At 47.6% G+C, this 16,833-nt stretch overlaps 1 protein-coding gene across 1 annotated transcript in view; it reads left to right on the forward strand.

Moving 5' to 3' along the window:
* Positions 1-16,833, forward strand: part of ABHD16A (abhydrolase domain containing 16A, phospholipase) — a 307,026-nt gene that overhangs the window by 137,704 nt on the left and 152,489 nt on the right. Inside the window, exons 7-9 of the mRNA XM_069635119.1 lie at positions 1,789-1,914; positions 3,181-3,295; positions 14,414-14,515. Coding sequence (XP_069491220.1) covers positions 1,789-1,914; positions 3,181-3,295; positions 14,414-14,515 — 343 coding nt within the window. The remainder of the gene's footprint in view (positions 1-1,788; positions 1,915-3,180; positions 3,296-14,413; positions 14,516-16,833) is intronic.

The raw sequence follows: 16,833 nt of genomic DNA on the forward strand, positions 1-16,833 counted from the left end.
TCTCAGCTAGACTATGCAAACTCTCTCTACCTGGGTGCCCTGGGTTACCAACTCACAAAGATCCAACAAGTCCAGAACTCTACCCTCGGCTGAAGAGAACACATCTCCCCCGCACTCCACACCCTCCACTGGCTCCCTATTGGAAGGCAGGTCTCTGCATCACTCTGAACACTGCACAAGATGGGCCCTAAATACCTACAACAGATAATCGCCCCATATGGCCCCACTAGAAACCCGAGATCAAGTACTGCTCTCCTTTTAGTGATCTCCCCTACTCCCTCACCAAATTATCCAGAATTGGAGGCTCTACCTTCTCAGTCCTGGCACCCGCCATCTGGAATTCACTGCTATCCCACATTCGACACACACAAGACCACATGACCTTCTGAAGGGCCCTCAAGAAATGCCCCCCCCCCCCCAGCCTCATGAACTGAATCACATCTATAGCTGGAAATCTCTTGGCAGCCATGAATTGGAGGGTGGGCCAAGTGCCGCACTTAGAGGGTTTCTGAGGGTGGGCCTTGGGTCGCACCTAGATGGATCCGAGGGTGGACAATGTATTGCACTTGGATGAATTCACTGTTGGAAGCCAGGTAAGGTGGCGAGGGTGGGGAACAGTGCCTTTCGGTGCTCCTGAAACAGCCACCCCCCCACACATCTCTCCTTCTACCCTAGCAGAACAAAGTCCTTGCCTCTCTGTCTTCCCCACTTAAACTGGTATACCTTGTAGTTGCCCTTAGCAAGCACTGCAACTGCATTCACGCCACACCTTGTGTACTACTTACATTTGATTCTGTAGTGCTTTTCAGCTTCTGTACATGCTCCGAACTGAGTGCACTCACAACTACTACATATCTATTGCTGATAAGTGTATGAAATGTTCTGAATCTAGGTGCATAATAAGTGCAGGGAAATCTTGAATCTAGGTGTTTTTATAGACCGCATTCACTATGAATCTTGGTGACTTTAGGTGCACCTAAAGTTTTGAATCTGGGTGTATTTTGGGTGTTTTAAATGCTTGAATCTAGGTGCACTTGGGGTGTATGAATATCTAAATCCAGTTGCAATTGTGGGTGTATTAAATGTTTAGAATTTGGTGCATACTAGGTACAGGAAAGTCATCCGGCATGCAATCATTGTGAAGCTGGGTGATTTCAAGTGTAGCGGATGTCTACATATATGTGCATATTAGATACAGGATACGTTTTCTAATCTAGGTGTGTTTACACATACCATTTCAAATACCCAGACACTCTACACAACAACTCTGCCACTCAGAATGCAGCTATCCCCCCACGATAAAATCTTGTCTGGCTGGTCAAATAATCTCTTTCCTGCTACACATACTTTACACAACACCGCTGGCACTAGAATGCAGCTATCCCCCACGATAAACTTCAGCCTAGCTGCACACATAATGTCTCCCTCACAAACTCTACGGGCTACTTCTCCTCACCCACCCACATTTCTGCTCAACATGGGTGACCAGCAGGGACTTGGCCACCCCTACCAACCTTCATATTGGCTAAATGCACACACACGCTCTATATTTCTCTGACAAATTTCCTGTACCTGGACTTCAGTCCCCCAAGGGTGTTCAACCTACAGTGTGTTCAGACCAAACCAATGGTGAAGGGCGCTATACAAATTCCCATTATGTTACAAAAGAATAGGTTAAAAAAATGAACTTCCTGCATTTCACTCACTGTGTGACTTTATCCCAGGGTGTTAATGAAGCATGTCTACGTCTTGCCCTACCACATGTAACCTGCCCAATATCCCTTGCAGGAAGGAGCATGATGGAAGATCTGTGGTTGCAGGAGGGGTGCCACTGCTTAAGTCCGAGTCGCGCCCCAGTAGCTCAGCCAGTGGCATCCTGCGCAAATTGCAGAAACCTCCCTGCCAGTTACTCAGGTGAGTGCTCTCCGGCTGCCAGTCACCTCAAATGGCAGGTACTGCAAGGCATTTATTGTATTTATTTGTATAGCGCACAACAGCCGTGGGCATCGCAGCACTGTCACAGAGGTAGGGCAGCTCCTTAGTTAGTGTACATACAATGAATATCATAGATATTACAGTGGTAGGTAACTTAGTTACTGTGGTAAAGGACATAACATATCAAGTGTACACAGTACATTTGGTTACAGGGAACATGAGAAGGCAAGAGTAAGGCAAAAAGCTGTGGTGCAGAGGTTAGTCAAACAGACCAGTTTTGATTGTTTGTGGAATGCAGGGTGGGAGGGTCTGTTTCTGAGGGTAAGTGGCAGGGAATCCCATTGTCTGGCAGCAATGAAAGGGAAGCTTGCACCACCTGCTTTTTGCACGTTTGACTCTGGGGATTGAGTGTTGTAATAGGTTTGGAAGAGCCCTCTCTTACTACTTTTGAGGAAAGGTGGGGATGATTGTGAGTGATGGCGAGAGTTTTAAATAGACGTGTTATTTGATGGGGGGGGCTAGTGGGCTTCGCGTCTGGCTGCAGAGATGTCTTTTCTTTTGGGAATGTTTAGAGCAGCTCGAAGTGCATTGTTTTGGATTGTTTGGAGTTTCATTGGGTTTTCTACGGAAGTGCCAGCAAAGAGGACTTTGCAGTAATCCAGTCTTGGGCCTGTTATTGCTCTAGCGATAGAGAGGCAGTTCTCAGTGGACAAAAATGGTTTGCCTGCGTTAATGAGCTTGGTGTAGTAAGCCGCTGAGGAAGTGATAGCGCTGACTTGATGTGACATGGAGAGGGTGGCATCAAGATAGACTCCTAATGTTTTGACTGAAGAGGAGACGGGGATCTGTATGTTGTCAATTGTAAAAGTGGTGTATTGGCTAGTGAGGTTTTTTAGGGTTTCCTGGGGACTTACTAGGGGGATTTCCGTCTTATCGCCTTTGAGACAGTTGGCTGCCATTCAGGCCTAAATAGTGGAGTAGGCTGTGTTGAGGGCCTTAGCATCAGTTTCGTAGTTACCAGAGAGTGGGAGGAGGACTTCGGTGTCATCAGCATAGTTGGTGTAAGCTATGCCAATGGAGTCTAAGATGTCAAATAGAGGCTTAGTGAAAATGTTGTAGAGAGTGGGAAAGATACAGCATTGTCTGCATGTGGTGAGTTGACAGCATACACGTCTACTTGGGGTAGTGGTGAAAGAGGTCAGGATCTGCGTTAACTTTTTAACACCTTCATGCAATTTCTTGCAGCTATGTGGTGGCGCACTCGTTTGGACGTCGCATGCTGTACCCCGGTTCAGTCTACCTGCTGCAGAAAGCGGTCATGCCCATGCTGCTACAAGGGCAGGCCCGACTGGTGGAGGAGGTGAGCAGCACCCACACCATGTAGAACCTAATCTGGATCTTTACTCCTGTTTTCCATATCTGCATTTCACCTCATGTTTTAAATACTGGGAGTCTTGGCTTCTACTATAAATTGATCCTAAGGGGATCACTTTTGATTTATTGCATGGTTTTCTCGCAAAACCTGATCTTTAAGTTGTCCACTATTGTCATTTACCATTGTATCCGATTGGTGCCATTTGCGTGTTTCTGTTAGGGCACAAAAGCAGGTCGCTGAAGTGCACAGGGTTAGAAGGTGCTTTAGCAGGTGCACAGGTTGGTGGGGTAGAGGGAGAGATTGAAATATTGTCCTTAACTTCCTATACAGACATCAGAAACTCTCCCAAGCCAAGATGGAGGGTTTAGAATCTTGGAAGGCTAACTTGGGCAGATTAAACATTCTAAAATGCCTTGTATCACAGAAGCTGCACTCGCAAGACCTGTTTTTTGAAGCCCCTGTGTTAAGAGATTGTTCTGAAGTGCCAGAAGAGAACCAGTGAATAGTTGGAGAGAATAGGAAGATGGGAGGATGAGCCACCATCCGTTGACCCTTTAAGGAACACGTAGAAGTGTTGTAAGAAAATGTTTGAACAATAACTAAAATCAATGCTCTATAGTGTTCAGGAGAAGTGTATAAATAGTTAGTTTTAAGAGTTAAATAGTTAAAGGAAGTATACAAAGGAAGACATTCTAACATTTATTTAATATGATTAATTGTATTGCAAGGCTTAGGATATATTGTTGCGTTAAGGATGTACCAACGATTCTGAGATTCTGATAGTTAAATTGCAGTGTATTGGCACAACTAAAGGCACTGCATTCAGGAGAGCGAGCCAGGTCATGCAGCCTCTGTGAGTCGGGAGCGTTTCATGGACTAGCGCGGTCTGCATGGCCTTGGAGAGGCGCTGTGAGCGGACACGTGAGGCATAACTGGTGATGCAGTTAGGCGAATAAAGAAGAGTGAGTCAGGAAGAAAATACAGTAGTGGTGGCGCAGAAAGACAGCGGAAGAGCGTTGTTATCCTTGTTAGTAGGAGAGGTCACGTCAATACCTGAGGAAGGCATCTTGAAATCGGAGCTCGAGCAGCAGGTGAAGATTTGGGCCGACGCGCTGGACAGTAAGACGGCAGCAAACAATGAAAATCGATACTTCGGAGTGCACTGGCTTTTAAAATCTAGTAGAATGTGTAAATAGTTTCTTTTTAAATGCACAAAAACGTGTTTTAAGGAAAGTCAGTCCGGATAAATATTGTCACAAGAAATGGTAAAACCATCTACAGATCAACTCGCCTTATTCAATCTTCTGAACATCGCAGAGGACGCACAGGTATGGTTGGGACATTGGGAGGGAGAGGGTGAAGACACATTAGGGATTCAAGAAGTGGTAAATCGGAACTCAGCATTCATGTTATTGTCAAAGGATTGTGTCCTCTCACGTATTCCTCATCTTTGATATCGAATATCCAGCTTCAGCTGCTTCAGAAAAAAAAAATTCGGCAGAGGGTGCTGTGCGTCGACTTGGTGTCCCACAAGGGCCTCAGTCTCAAGGATGATGTCCTCGAAGTCATATATAGCACATGCAGCTCCCATTGGCTTCAGTTCCGTTTTACGTGACAGCTTTAGCTTCGAGAAATACGGCGCGCTTCTTCAATTTAGTGACAACTTTGTTATTTCGAAAGAGAATCGAGAAAATGTCTTCTTCGTCGACACAGATGACCCCGAAGACCGGGTTCAAAAAGTGTCGCGATTGTGGGTTAAAAATGTCTTTGACCGATCCCCATTGTATTTGTTTGTGGTGCCTCGGGGCAGACTGCTCCAAGTGCCAGTCGATGACTAGAAAGGCCTTGAAGGAATGAAAGGGCAAGTTGAAGGTATGTAAAATCCCTAAATCTCCTACCCCTGTCTAGAAACCTTCAACCGACGAGTCGAGAGGTGACTCTCCTCCGAGGAAGGCCAAGTGATCGAGATCGAGGAGTGTCTCTCACCGCTGTTCGTCCTCGAAGAAGTCTAAGAGAAGGCACCATAGGTTGTCTTCAACTTTGTCTGACCCTTCCCCTGAGAGGGTTTCTTGCCCAACTAACAAATCCACTGCGGTCGAGTGGGAGGCCTTTAGAGCAGAGATGCTCAAAATATTTGAAAAAACAGAAGCCTCCAGGCCATACTCCTACCGCGCCTTTGAAAGAAGCTGGGAAGGAAGGGCTCAACCTAAATCCTGCACACCCTCGAGCCTGGGGCGAAGACCTGATCTACATAGAGAGCCATCGAGACCTCAATCCGATGAAGTAACATCGAAGGATCAGTCAAGCCGAAAACATAAGTCAAGGTCATCGAGGCCATCGACACCTTCGTTGGTGCCTTCGACGCCAGCCAAACTCTCAATGTCGACTTTGACACCAAAGGCATCAATGCCAGCTGCACCATCATTTGCCAGCTGCGCCATCAACACTGAGCGCCCCGGTAAAACCTATTGCGCCAATGAAGAAAGTTTCAACGGCTCCTCCAGCGTTGAACCCATTATTTCTGATGCGTGTTAATCTGCTTAGAATCACATGCTGTGCATATGGTCCGACATCCAGTGGTAACCGCAGAGTATTGCATGTTGTCTTTCGGGGACCGAAAGGGGACGTCGGCATAGGCGTGTCTGTAACACTATCCCTATCGTGACGTGTGTAGTACCCAAAATCCCTAACGCGCCGCGGTCCCTCAGATTGTTTTTTTCTGCCCAGATAACTTGTCGCCCTATATGATATGATAGGTTATTTATAACGCGCTTAATACCCAGAGGTTTCTAAGCGCGGACCCAGGGATCGAACCTGTGTTGCTCCGTGTCATCTTGTTTCCGTGTCATCTTGTTTCCAAGTCGAGCACGCTGCCGCTGAGCTATCCTCCTGGGACAACTCTTACTAGAGACATTGTTTATCTTACCGAATTGTCGGTTTATTCCCCGTTAAGTCATTCGCCAATAACTGCAACTTCGACGAATCACAGGGGAATCGTCTACGGCTGTGGATTTCAGCGCCTAAGATCCAGCGGCCGGATTGTCCACATGGTCGGGCCCTCGGGCCCTCTGCCCGACCTATACAGTAGGGAGAGTGGGGTCAGGGTGGCCATATTGTTTTAGTATGTCTTTACTCCTTTCCCTTTTGCTACTGAAAGGACTCCATTTAGGTTCTGCCAGTGTAGGGTCCGATATCCTTGTAAGGACGAACACAGGACATGTAACGCCTGTCTCCCCCTAAAGCACGACGAGAAGCGGTGTGCAGCGTGCAAACTCCTTCGGCCCAAGACCATTCTGTGTAAAGCGGTGGGCCGCGTACAGCATGCCACGTGTGGAGCCCCCCACCGCCACACCAGCCGAGAGTGACAGGGGTACTTCGGATGACCAAACGTCCAACACGGATGTTATAGACCTTGAGGCGGACACTTCTAGGTCCGCCACGCCCGTCACCGACCCTTCCAGGCTCGACTCTGGTCTTGCTACAGGGACCACACCCGGCGACAGGGGCGTACAATCGCATCATAACACTAAGCACCCAACCCCTACGCCATTTTCAACGGTTGCGTCTAAAAAGGCGAAAGCGCCAACGGGGTCGCCGAAATCTTCGCCGGTTCCCCCGGATCGCTCTGATCCACGGCCCTCCCCGCATTCGCAGCAGCGCATGGCGACTGGGCAAACAAAAAAGACCAAGGGCGCTACTTCTAATCCTACACACGTCGAAAGTCGGGAGCCCGACCCTTCAACGGGTTCCAAGGCCTCTATAGGCCCAAAAGTAACAACTAGACCTCTACCCGGAAACCCGTCCGCTAAACCTCCTAGTGGTACGGATGGTCTTTCTGCTGCCGACAAATCATCGCAGCCTTTGTCTCTCGACGATTCCGCGATTATCCAAAGTAGCATCGGAAGGATCGCAGCGGCGGTGGGTCTTATCCCGGTTCCGCAAAAGATTACAGGTCAATCCGCGGGAAAGGTTTTGGCGGATTATGTTCCCGATTCCGATGGGATTTACGTAGATAGTCGAAGAGACTCTCTCCGACACCCTTAGAGGTTCCCGTCGACGCCAAAGTGCGGAAAATGTAACTTCTCCTCGCAGTGGTCCGTTCGGGTCCTCTAAATGGACTAAAGAAAAGTTCGAAGGTTGTATGGATCGGCTGGAGCGGATCATCGCCTCTTCATATCATCCGCCCCCGAAAAAAGCACGGGTAGACCCTAACCCTCAAGTTAAAGTAGATCAGTCTCAGGTTTTCTAACAAGAAGACTTGATCCATATGGATACTTGTAGAGATATCTATAATGAGGAAGAAGTGTCCTTTCTTGAAAACTATGAGGAGGATCAACAGGACACGACAGACAACTAGAAAGAGACCCAGCAGGAAGGTGAAAACCCTTGGACACAACAAGATCAGGACTCTGATATTTTGGTCCTGGATTCTCCTCCGTCCACTCCGGCTCGCCAGGCCTCCCCTGTGGATGACCAAATGGCTTTCAACTCCATGTTGAAAAAAGCAGCAGAATTCTTCAAAATTGCCACTCAAGAGGCGGTACCTGAGCAGAATTTTGTGGAGGATATTATATAAGAAAAACCTCCAGCGAGTCAATCCATCCCCCTCCTTAACTCTGTCCGGAGACGGGTAGCTCCAGCTTTGGTCACACCTGCTCAGACACAGGCAGTGAACCTGAGAGTCAAAAAACTATTTCGGCCTTCCTCTATCGACCCTCTGTATATCAAGGGGCACGCCATCTCAGACTCACTGGTAGTGACTACCACTCGAAAGAGGGCAGCGGTACCCCTTGCCACGGGAGAATCACCACCGGACAAGGAGTCTAAAAGGTTGTATGCCCTGGGCAAACGTGTCACGTCAGCAGCTGCATACACCATTCGGGTTGCTAATAATACTACGCTATTAGCAAGCTATGCTTATGCCCAATGGAACTTGCTCCAAGAAGGCCTCCAGGAGGTTCCTGAACCAGCCAGAACAAAGCTTCTTGCCATTGTATTGGAGGGAAAACTGGTTAATCAGAATGTGGTGAAGGACACCCTGGACACTGCAGAAACAGCAGGCAGGTCTCTTGCACGAGGTACTCTTCTAAAAAGACACGCATGACTGCGCACGTCGGGCTTCAGACCTGAGACCCAGGCCTCTCATTAACAAACCCATTGAGGAGACTAACCTCTTCGGGAAAGCTGTGGATGAAGCGTTGGAGACGGCCAAGAAGGAGCACGAGACTATAAGGTCTTTGCACCAAATTACACAGAAACCCTCCTCCCAGAGGGGTAATAATTCTCGGCGGTCCTTTCGAGGACAAGCATGTGCCGGTCAGAACAACTACGGCACGGGTAACTTCAACACAAATCAAGCATTCGGAAGCCCTACCTACTACCCCCCAAGGGGTCAGAAACGTGGCAAAGGTAGAGACAGAGGCCGCAATCCCAGAGGAGCTGCAGCCTCTGGTCAGAAATGACCACCAAGTCCATGTCCCCTCCTGTGTCTCCCCGGTCATGGGGCGATTAACATCTTTACTCAAGGCATGGGAGGGGATAACTTCCGACCAGTGGGTCTTAAAGACGGTCGCCCACGGTTATTGCGTGGAATTCGCCCGACCTCCACAGTTCAGACCGCCGCGCTCACAACGCCTTTCACCGGACCATCTGGAGATCCTGATCCAAGAGGTGGGAGCACTGCTCGGAAAGGATGCCATAGAAGCCGTCCCCATTCTTCAGGTAAATGAGGGTATTTATTCAGTGTACTTCCTTGTACCCAAAAAGGATCTCGCCATGCGTCCTGTTCTGGATTTGTGCCCAGCGAACAAGTTTATAAAACCCCAGAAGTTTTGCATGGTAACACTACAGGAGGTGATCCCATTGCTGAAACAGGGGGACTTCATGGCAACATTGGATATGAAAGATGCATACTTTCATATTTCAATGTTGCCGGCGCACAGAAAATACCCATTTATCATGATTCAGGACAAACACTACCAGTTCAAAGTACTCCCCTTCGGCATCGCCTCAGCACCAAGGGTGTTTACCAAAGTCCTGGCAGTGGCAGCAGCACACCTGGACAGACTATCGGTCCCAGTTTACCCTTACCTCAACGACTGGCTCATTACGGGGGACTCGTTCGATGCTTGTTTTTCGAACACCCAAAAAACAGTAGATCTCTTCAGCTTGGGTTTTTCAATCAACGAAAAGAAATCCAGTTTAGTCCCCAGCCAAGTGAAACAATTTCTGGGAGCGCTAATTCGGACGGAAGACGGCCTTGTCTTCCCCTCCAGCTAGAGGGTTCAGGACATGCTCTCTCGGGTTCCTCAATATGTAGCTAGTCGGGAGGTGACGGTACGCAAAGCCATGCGTTTGCTAGGGATGATGGCGTCATGCATATACTTGGTTCACCACGCGCGGCTGCACATGCGTCCCATGCAAGAGTGGCTCAACAGCCAGTGGTGTCAGGCCAGCGGACAATGGGAAGATCTGTTAGTTGTCTCGGCAGCCCTCGTTCTCTCTCTGCAGTGGTGGTCAAGAGAAAACCTCTTGAAGGGGGAAGACCTTCACCACCCCTACAGTGTAAGCCACTCTTGCGACAGACGCATCTCTCACGGGGTGGGGGGGCTCACCTGCTACAGCAGACAGCACACAGTGTGGTCCCCTCAAGTAGCGTCCAATCATATAAACTTACTGGAGCTACTAGCGGTGTTCAAAGCATTGAAAGCCTTTCAGAGGCAACTGCAAGGAAAGACCATGCTGATCCTAACGGACAGCACTACAGCAATGTATTACCTGAACAAACGGGGCGGGGGGGCACTCACTCTCCAGGGCTATCCAAGCTGTCCCAGAACATTTGGATATGGGCTCTCAAACACAAGATGTTTCTTTGTCCCAACATGTTCCAGGGGAACTCAATCTTCTGGCAGACGTGCTCAGCAGAGATTTTCCTCTGCCAGAAGAATACGAATAGCGGCTGCACGAAGACATTGTGTCCAACGTCTTCGCAGAATGGGGTTTCCCAGAGATCGACCTGTTCGCTACTCAGGAGAACGCCTAATGCCAAGACTACGCCTCCAGATACCCCCAGAACCGATCCAAGGGGAACGGGCTCTGGATTACCTGGTTGGGAAATTTGTCTACGCAAACCCCACTCCCCCCCCCCCCCCCCCCCCGACTCCAATTCTCAACAAGATAGTGCACCAGGAACCAGTTACCATGATACTGGTGGCCCCCATGTGGGCCCTCCAACCCTGGTTCGCTCACCTGATGGAGATGTCCCTCTCCCCACCAGTCAAACTGCCCTGCCCGTACAACATGTTGTCTCAGGACAGAGGGGGGACCCTCCACCCATGCCCACAAACTCTGAACTTGGCAGCCTGGCTCCTGAGATAATAGAGTTTGGACACCTGCAGCTCCCCCAGAGATGCATAGACATACTCAGGGAAGCGAGAAAGCCTAATACACGTTATTGCTATGCCAGCAAATGGAAACAGTTTGTCATCTGGTGCAATTCCAAGGGCGTCAATCCCATCAATTGCTCACCCTCACACATTGTGTTGCATCCAACTCACCTGTTGGACTCTGGGTTAGTCCTCAATTCCCTAAAGGTTCATCTGGCTGCGCTGTCCGCCTACACCACATCACAGCAAAAAGTATTGTGGTGGAAAATGCCAGTAATTAAAGCCTTTATGGAAGGGGTTAAGAGGATTTAGCCTCCCATCTCTCATCCAGCCACTGGGTGCGATCTGAATGTGGTTTTGACCAGGCTCATGGGAGCTCCCTTTGAGCCTATGCATAAAGCAAGTCTGAACGATCTGACTTACAAGACAGCCTTCCTAGTGGCTATCACTTTGATCAGAAGAGTTGGCGAACTACAGGTTCTTTCTGTTTTAGACCCCTTTCTTACAGTCCACAAAGATAAGCTAGTTCTGCGCACACATCCCAGGTTTGCGCCGAAGTTTATTTCAAAGTTCTATGTGAACCAGTCAATCCTTCCAGAAGCCTACTAACATGGCTGAAAGAAGCCTTCACACACTAAACGTGCGCAGGGCAGTCATGTTTTACATGGAAAGAACTAAACCACTGAGGAAGACTAAACAATTCTTTGTTTCAGTGGCAGCTGGTAGAGAAGGGGATCCTGTCTCTAAATCAGCGATCTCGAGGTGGATTGTCAAATGCATAACACTGTTACACTCTTGCGAAGAGAGAACTGCCCTTCAAACCTAGAGCACACTCTACTCGAGGCACTGGGGCATCCATTGCAAATGTTCCTCTAGAGTCCATTTGCAAAGCGGCAACCTGGAGTTCTGTACACACCTTTACAAAACACTATTGCGTAGACACTCATTCTAGGTCTGATTCTCAGGTGGGACAAGCAGTACTAAGACATCTTTTCTCTACTGTTCCTTCTCACAATCCACCTCCAACTCAGGGTACTGCTCGCTAGTCTATGCAAAGCATGTGATTCTAAGCAGATTAACAAGCATCAGAAGACATGCATTACTTACCGTAATAGCATTTCTGATGATTGTATCTGCTTAGATTTGCATGCACCCTCCCTACCTCCCCGCTCGGGGGGGGGGGGGAAGGAAAAAAGTCTTATGAATTTCTCTCTTCATGTACTCACTCACTATAGCCTTGGGCTCCCTCATGGCTGAAAAAATACAATCGGAGGGACCTCGCTGCGTGAGGGATTTGGGGTATTACACACGTCACAATAGGGATAGTGTTACAGACACACCTATGCCGACGTCCCCTTTCGGTCGCCGAAAGACAAGATGCAATACTCCGCGGTTACCACTGGATGTCGGACCATAGGCACAGCATGTGAATCTAAGCAGAAACAATCCTCAGAAATGCTGTTACGTAGGTAATACATGTCTTACAAATCCTCTCATACCCGATAAAGCCTATGTGCCACTACCAATAAAATACTATTTTAAGTCTTTCTTCCATATATGAAGAAAATGAACCCTCAGATGAAGAGGCTCCATTTGATCTCCAATTTGGCACACCAAATGTACCAGAGAGTTTCATTGCAGAGAGGTCAAGGTTGAGAGACCCCTGACAACCTACAGACTGCAAGTGGGGTGGATACCTCACCTGATTTGGAGTTTGGGAGACCAGAGGCTGGGGAGCATGCAGATGTGTCCTAAAGACAACTTAAGTCCAAGGTAGTGGACTACAAGCGGTGGAGTAGGCCTCCATTGCCATTTGAACAAGATGATCTAACAGACTAGTTAAGGGTCCTCAGTCAGATCCCGTATTACCGTTTCACATTGCTTTGCAGAAAAGGGTGACGTTGAATTGGGAAACGCCATAACCAATCCAGCTGTAAATAAAAACTTGATCAAGAAGTACCGCCCTTCCAATATTGACCCCGACAATCTGTCAAAACACCCGACTCCAGATGTAGGCATCATCTTTTACATGTTTTACATTTTTTACATTTTGTCACACAGCACCTTCCGTGCAGTGACGCAGGGAAGACTTTCAGATTATCCCAAGGTTTAAATACCTTCTCTTGGATAAACTACTGTTTCCAAGAGCAGTGAAGTGAAATTGCCTTTACTTACATTTGTAACTTTATAGACCCAGCACACACTACCTTACAATAGGGTGCTGGAGAGGTTACTTAGTATCCCCTTTGTCTAGCTCGTCATATTTTATGTAACCCTTTCCTCAATGAATGGCTGGTGGCAGTGGTTTACTTTTAACTACGGTGGTGTGCATTTACCACGGGCTGCGTTCGCAGCTGCAGTAAAGCACACAACTGTGCCATTTTTGTCAAAATGGCCCTGGTCTTTTTTCACCATTTCTTTGTTGTAAGGTCCTCCTTAAGATTTACTCTGCGCGCCAAACCAGGTTTGGTCGCTTTGTTTGTTTCGCCTTTGGCGGGATTCACGAGTGAAGCCCGCCTCTAGCTCCAGGGTGTTACTATCATATTGCCCCCTTCTGAAGAAGGCTTACTCTGACTGTTAATTGTTTAATCAAGAAACCTTTTGTGTAAGAGTTTATTTGAACACTTGTCACTGTGAATCTCTGTGTAACTCCCCTATAGCTCACATTGACCCCTCTTGAGATGAGCCTGGCTGCTCAATCACGCTACCAACCTGTGTAGTACAGACTTATACCAAAGGTTGGGTTCTTATTGCCAGGAGGTCAGGGTTGTTGTAGTGCACGTAAAGGGTACTGCATACAATCTTGCCTAACAGCTTGTTCACTGACTAGGGTGGCTCTCAGAAACCTCCCACAAGTCAATCTTGGCAGTGATGGGTTTTGGAATTGGTTTATTCACATACAGAATGTGGCTAAACAGGTTAATCGAACCACTTGTTCTCTATACTAGTGACGTCAACCACTCTAGAAACTGTATACTTGCCATTGTTCGATTGGTTTTACCTGTTTAGGCCAAAATGACGCAAAAAAATGTCGGTGTGATTTGGGCGATTTTCGGCAGTTCCAAAAATCAGAACGGCCGAAAAGTTCGACCAGATCGCGCATTCAGTGCTGGGGGCTCCGGGGGTGTCCCTCCACACCCTTGCTCACTATACGGTGAGCAGGGGTTGCGGGGGTGACCCCCACAGCTGTCCAGCCATCCCCCAACAAAAAAGAAAAAGGCTGCAGGGGTGTCCCCTGCAACACCCTGCTCACTACTATACAGTATAGTGAGCTGGAGTTGAGGGGGACACCCCCACAGCTGCAGTTACACAAAAAAAATAAAGGAAAGGACCCTGCCGTGCTGGTTCCTGATCACAGAAATGAAAGGGAACAGGCGTTGCAGTGACATGGCGAGACGGAATGCAAGGTAAGTAAGGGTGTGGCAGTTAGGGGTGGGTTGGGGTTGTGGGTGGGGGTTTGAGAACATGGGGAATGTTCAGGGGAGAAAAGACTGAAGATTATTTCAAACAAATTATCTTTGGACGTTTCTCCCTCGAACATTTCATCCGTGGTAAAACAACCCCAAATCGTTTTACCTTGGTCTGCTTGACCACCTGAGCTCAATACATTGGGCATCAAGCAAGGCTGTAGTGATTCCTTTCTTTCTCTGCTTTCAGAGCATTAAATAGGAATGTGCTGATAACGTACTGATTCATCATATTGTTTCTTATGTTTTAGTACAATGGAAAACGTGCAAAGCTGGTTGCGTGTGACGGCAATGAAATTGATACCATGTTTATGGATCGGCGAGAGTCCGGCAATGTGCGAGGAAAAAAATTGGTGAGTTTGAAGGCTGCTTGTTCCAGTCACTCTCTGTATCTCTATCACCTACACCTCCCATTGCTTACACCGGCTTTCCCCAGCACTGCCCAATCCTCTTATCTCCATTTCACTCCTGTTTCTTTCCTCTTTTGATTCCTTTCTTGGCACACCCGTTCTCCCCATTAATGCCTTTTACCTACCTTTTTAAAGTCGTTTTCCTTTTCACCCCCGTATGGCATTCTACTCAAGACTCTTATCCCTCCTTCCCTCTCTCCTCCCGTTTCTCAAACAGTCTTTTATTTCTCATCTAATCCCACCTTTTCTTTGCTCTTTCTGCCTTACACATTTTGCTTCCTCTCCCCTCAAATCACTTGTCTCCTCTGAGGTTACTTTTCCCTCTCCACTCCACTCTCGTCTTGTCGCTCATCCCTTCTGTCGCATCTTTCCTCCTGCCAACCAACAATTTTACCCCCTTTAACGACTTATCGTCTTTTCACGTTATTGCCTGCACTCATCATTTAGCCTTTCTGTGTTTTCTTGCCCTTTTCAATTTTGTCTGCTTTATCATCCTGCCTCTGATCCTCTTTTCTCCATCTGCCCCTTCTTGTTCACGTCACACTTTCTCCTTCTCTTTCTCTTGACTTACTGTTTTCTGCTGCCCCCATTTTCATTCTAATTTCACCACTGCTTTCTTTTATCAGTCTCTTTCTGTGCACGCCCATATTCCTGGCTGCTTGCTGCCTCTTCTCCTCGTGGTTTACCTTGTCTGTTGTAGCCCTTTCAAACCGTTTATAGTTTTTTCACTACAGTCATTGAGTGGATGCTCTCTAAGCACTGCCCTTGGGGGAGATTTTGTAATCTTTCACTGTTAAGTCATGGGAGGCGTTCTTGGTTGGGGGCTTGTTGATTTCAACCATTTCAAACTATTTTTATCCCAGATTTGCTGGTTACCTTTCAGTTGCTGTGAGAAATGTAATAATTTCCATCCTACAGTGGCTGAAAAAGGTGTTTAAAATGTGTGCCATACGCGGTTAGGGGCATTGTTAGGGAGAATTTTAATGTCTGTGCCAATTCCCTTTAACCTTAGAGACCCCAGGCTCTTTTGCTGGACTCATGGTTATTTGATTTTAATCCTGAGTGAGTGGGACTTTTTTCTCACTCTCATGTGTTTTTCTGACTAGGATTTTCTGTGTTCCTTACTGTTTAATGGAGTCTGGTAAACTCCATAGGCATCTGTTTTTGCATTGTGACACACAGCACCTTTTGTGCAGTGCCACTGACAAGTCCCTTGGACTTCTTAATGTCGAACTACGTTTTCTTGGGTAAACTACTGTTCCCAATAATAGTAGTCTTATTTACCTTTTCCTTTGTGAGTCCAGCACACACCACCCTATGTGGAGTGCTGGGGGTTACATATCCCACTCCTCATGTAACATTCTGTTTACACTAACTCACTTAAATGACTGGTGGCAGTGGTTTCAGTTTTTCTGCCTTGTGCCATGTATCTACAGACTGATAGCTGAGCTGCAGTGTAGCACCCAAGGTGAACATTTTCTCAATGTTCCCTGTCTTTTTTTCGCCATTTCACGTTAGTTTCTTCTGGGCTTTTACTCTGTTTGAATTGTATTTGAGTCCTTTGTGCAGTTTGACTTTGGCGGGCGTCAGTCCTCAAGCCTGCACAGGCCCCAGTGTTTCTAGAATGGCAGGACGTAAGGGAAGGGTCACAAACTTCCCTGTCATTTATCTCTAGGTGTGCCTGAGTGAAACCAGTTTGGATTGGCTGCCTGGGGGTCCTGGAGGACAGCCACCCTGCTTGGGTGATTGACCGCATCGGAATGAATGGGAACTTGCTTAAAAGGCGAGGTTTTTGGGACTAGAGGCAGTCGACCACGGGTGCAACCCCAGACTTGCTGTGACTTACCAAGGCTTCAGAATCCCAATACCTGTGGACCCCTAACCATCAAGTGCATTATCTTCCGAAGTGCAAATCTGGCCAAAACTTTGTGGGCATCCAGAGGACCCTACAGAAGCAGGAAATCGTCATCCGCAGTCCCCTCACCAGAGTCCAGGATGGAGGGAATCAAGTAACATCTAACTGGAGCTGTTTGTTCTTCTTTGGCCCTGAGAAAAAGGCACCAAAACCACAAAGAGCGCTGAATTAAGGAGAATCCATTGCTGCTGAGTTCCTGTTAGCGAGAATTCTCAAAAATGTGCTAATCCCATCCACCTTAGAGACCCCCAGCAACTTTGTTGGATTTTGAGGACTTTATTTTTTTAACCTGGAGAGTGTGACCCTTTTTCCCACTCTCTCATGTATTTTTTATTTTTTTTATCAA

The sequence above is a fragment of the Ambystoma mexicanum genome, chromosome 13 (assembly GCF_040938575.1).
Source record: "Ambystoma mexicanum isolate Mex_15411 chromosome 13, UKY_AmexF1_1, whole genome shotgun sequence".
Taxonomy (NCBI): domain Eukaryota; kingdom Metazoa; phylum Chordata; class Amphibia; order Caudata; family Ambystomatidae; genus Ambystoma; species Ambystoma mexicanum.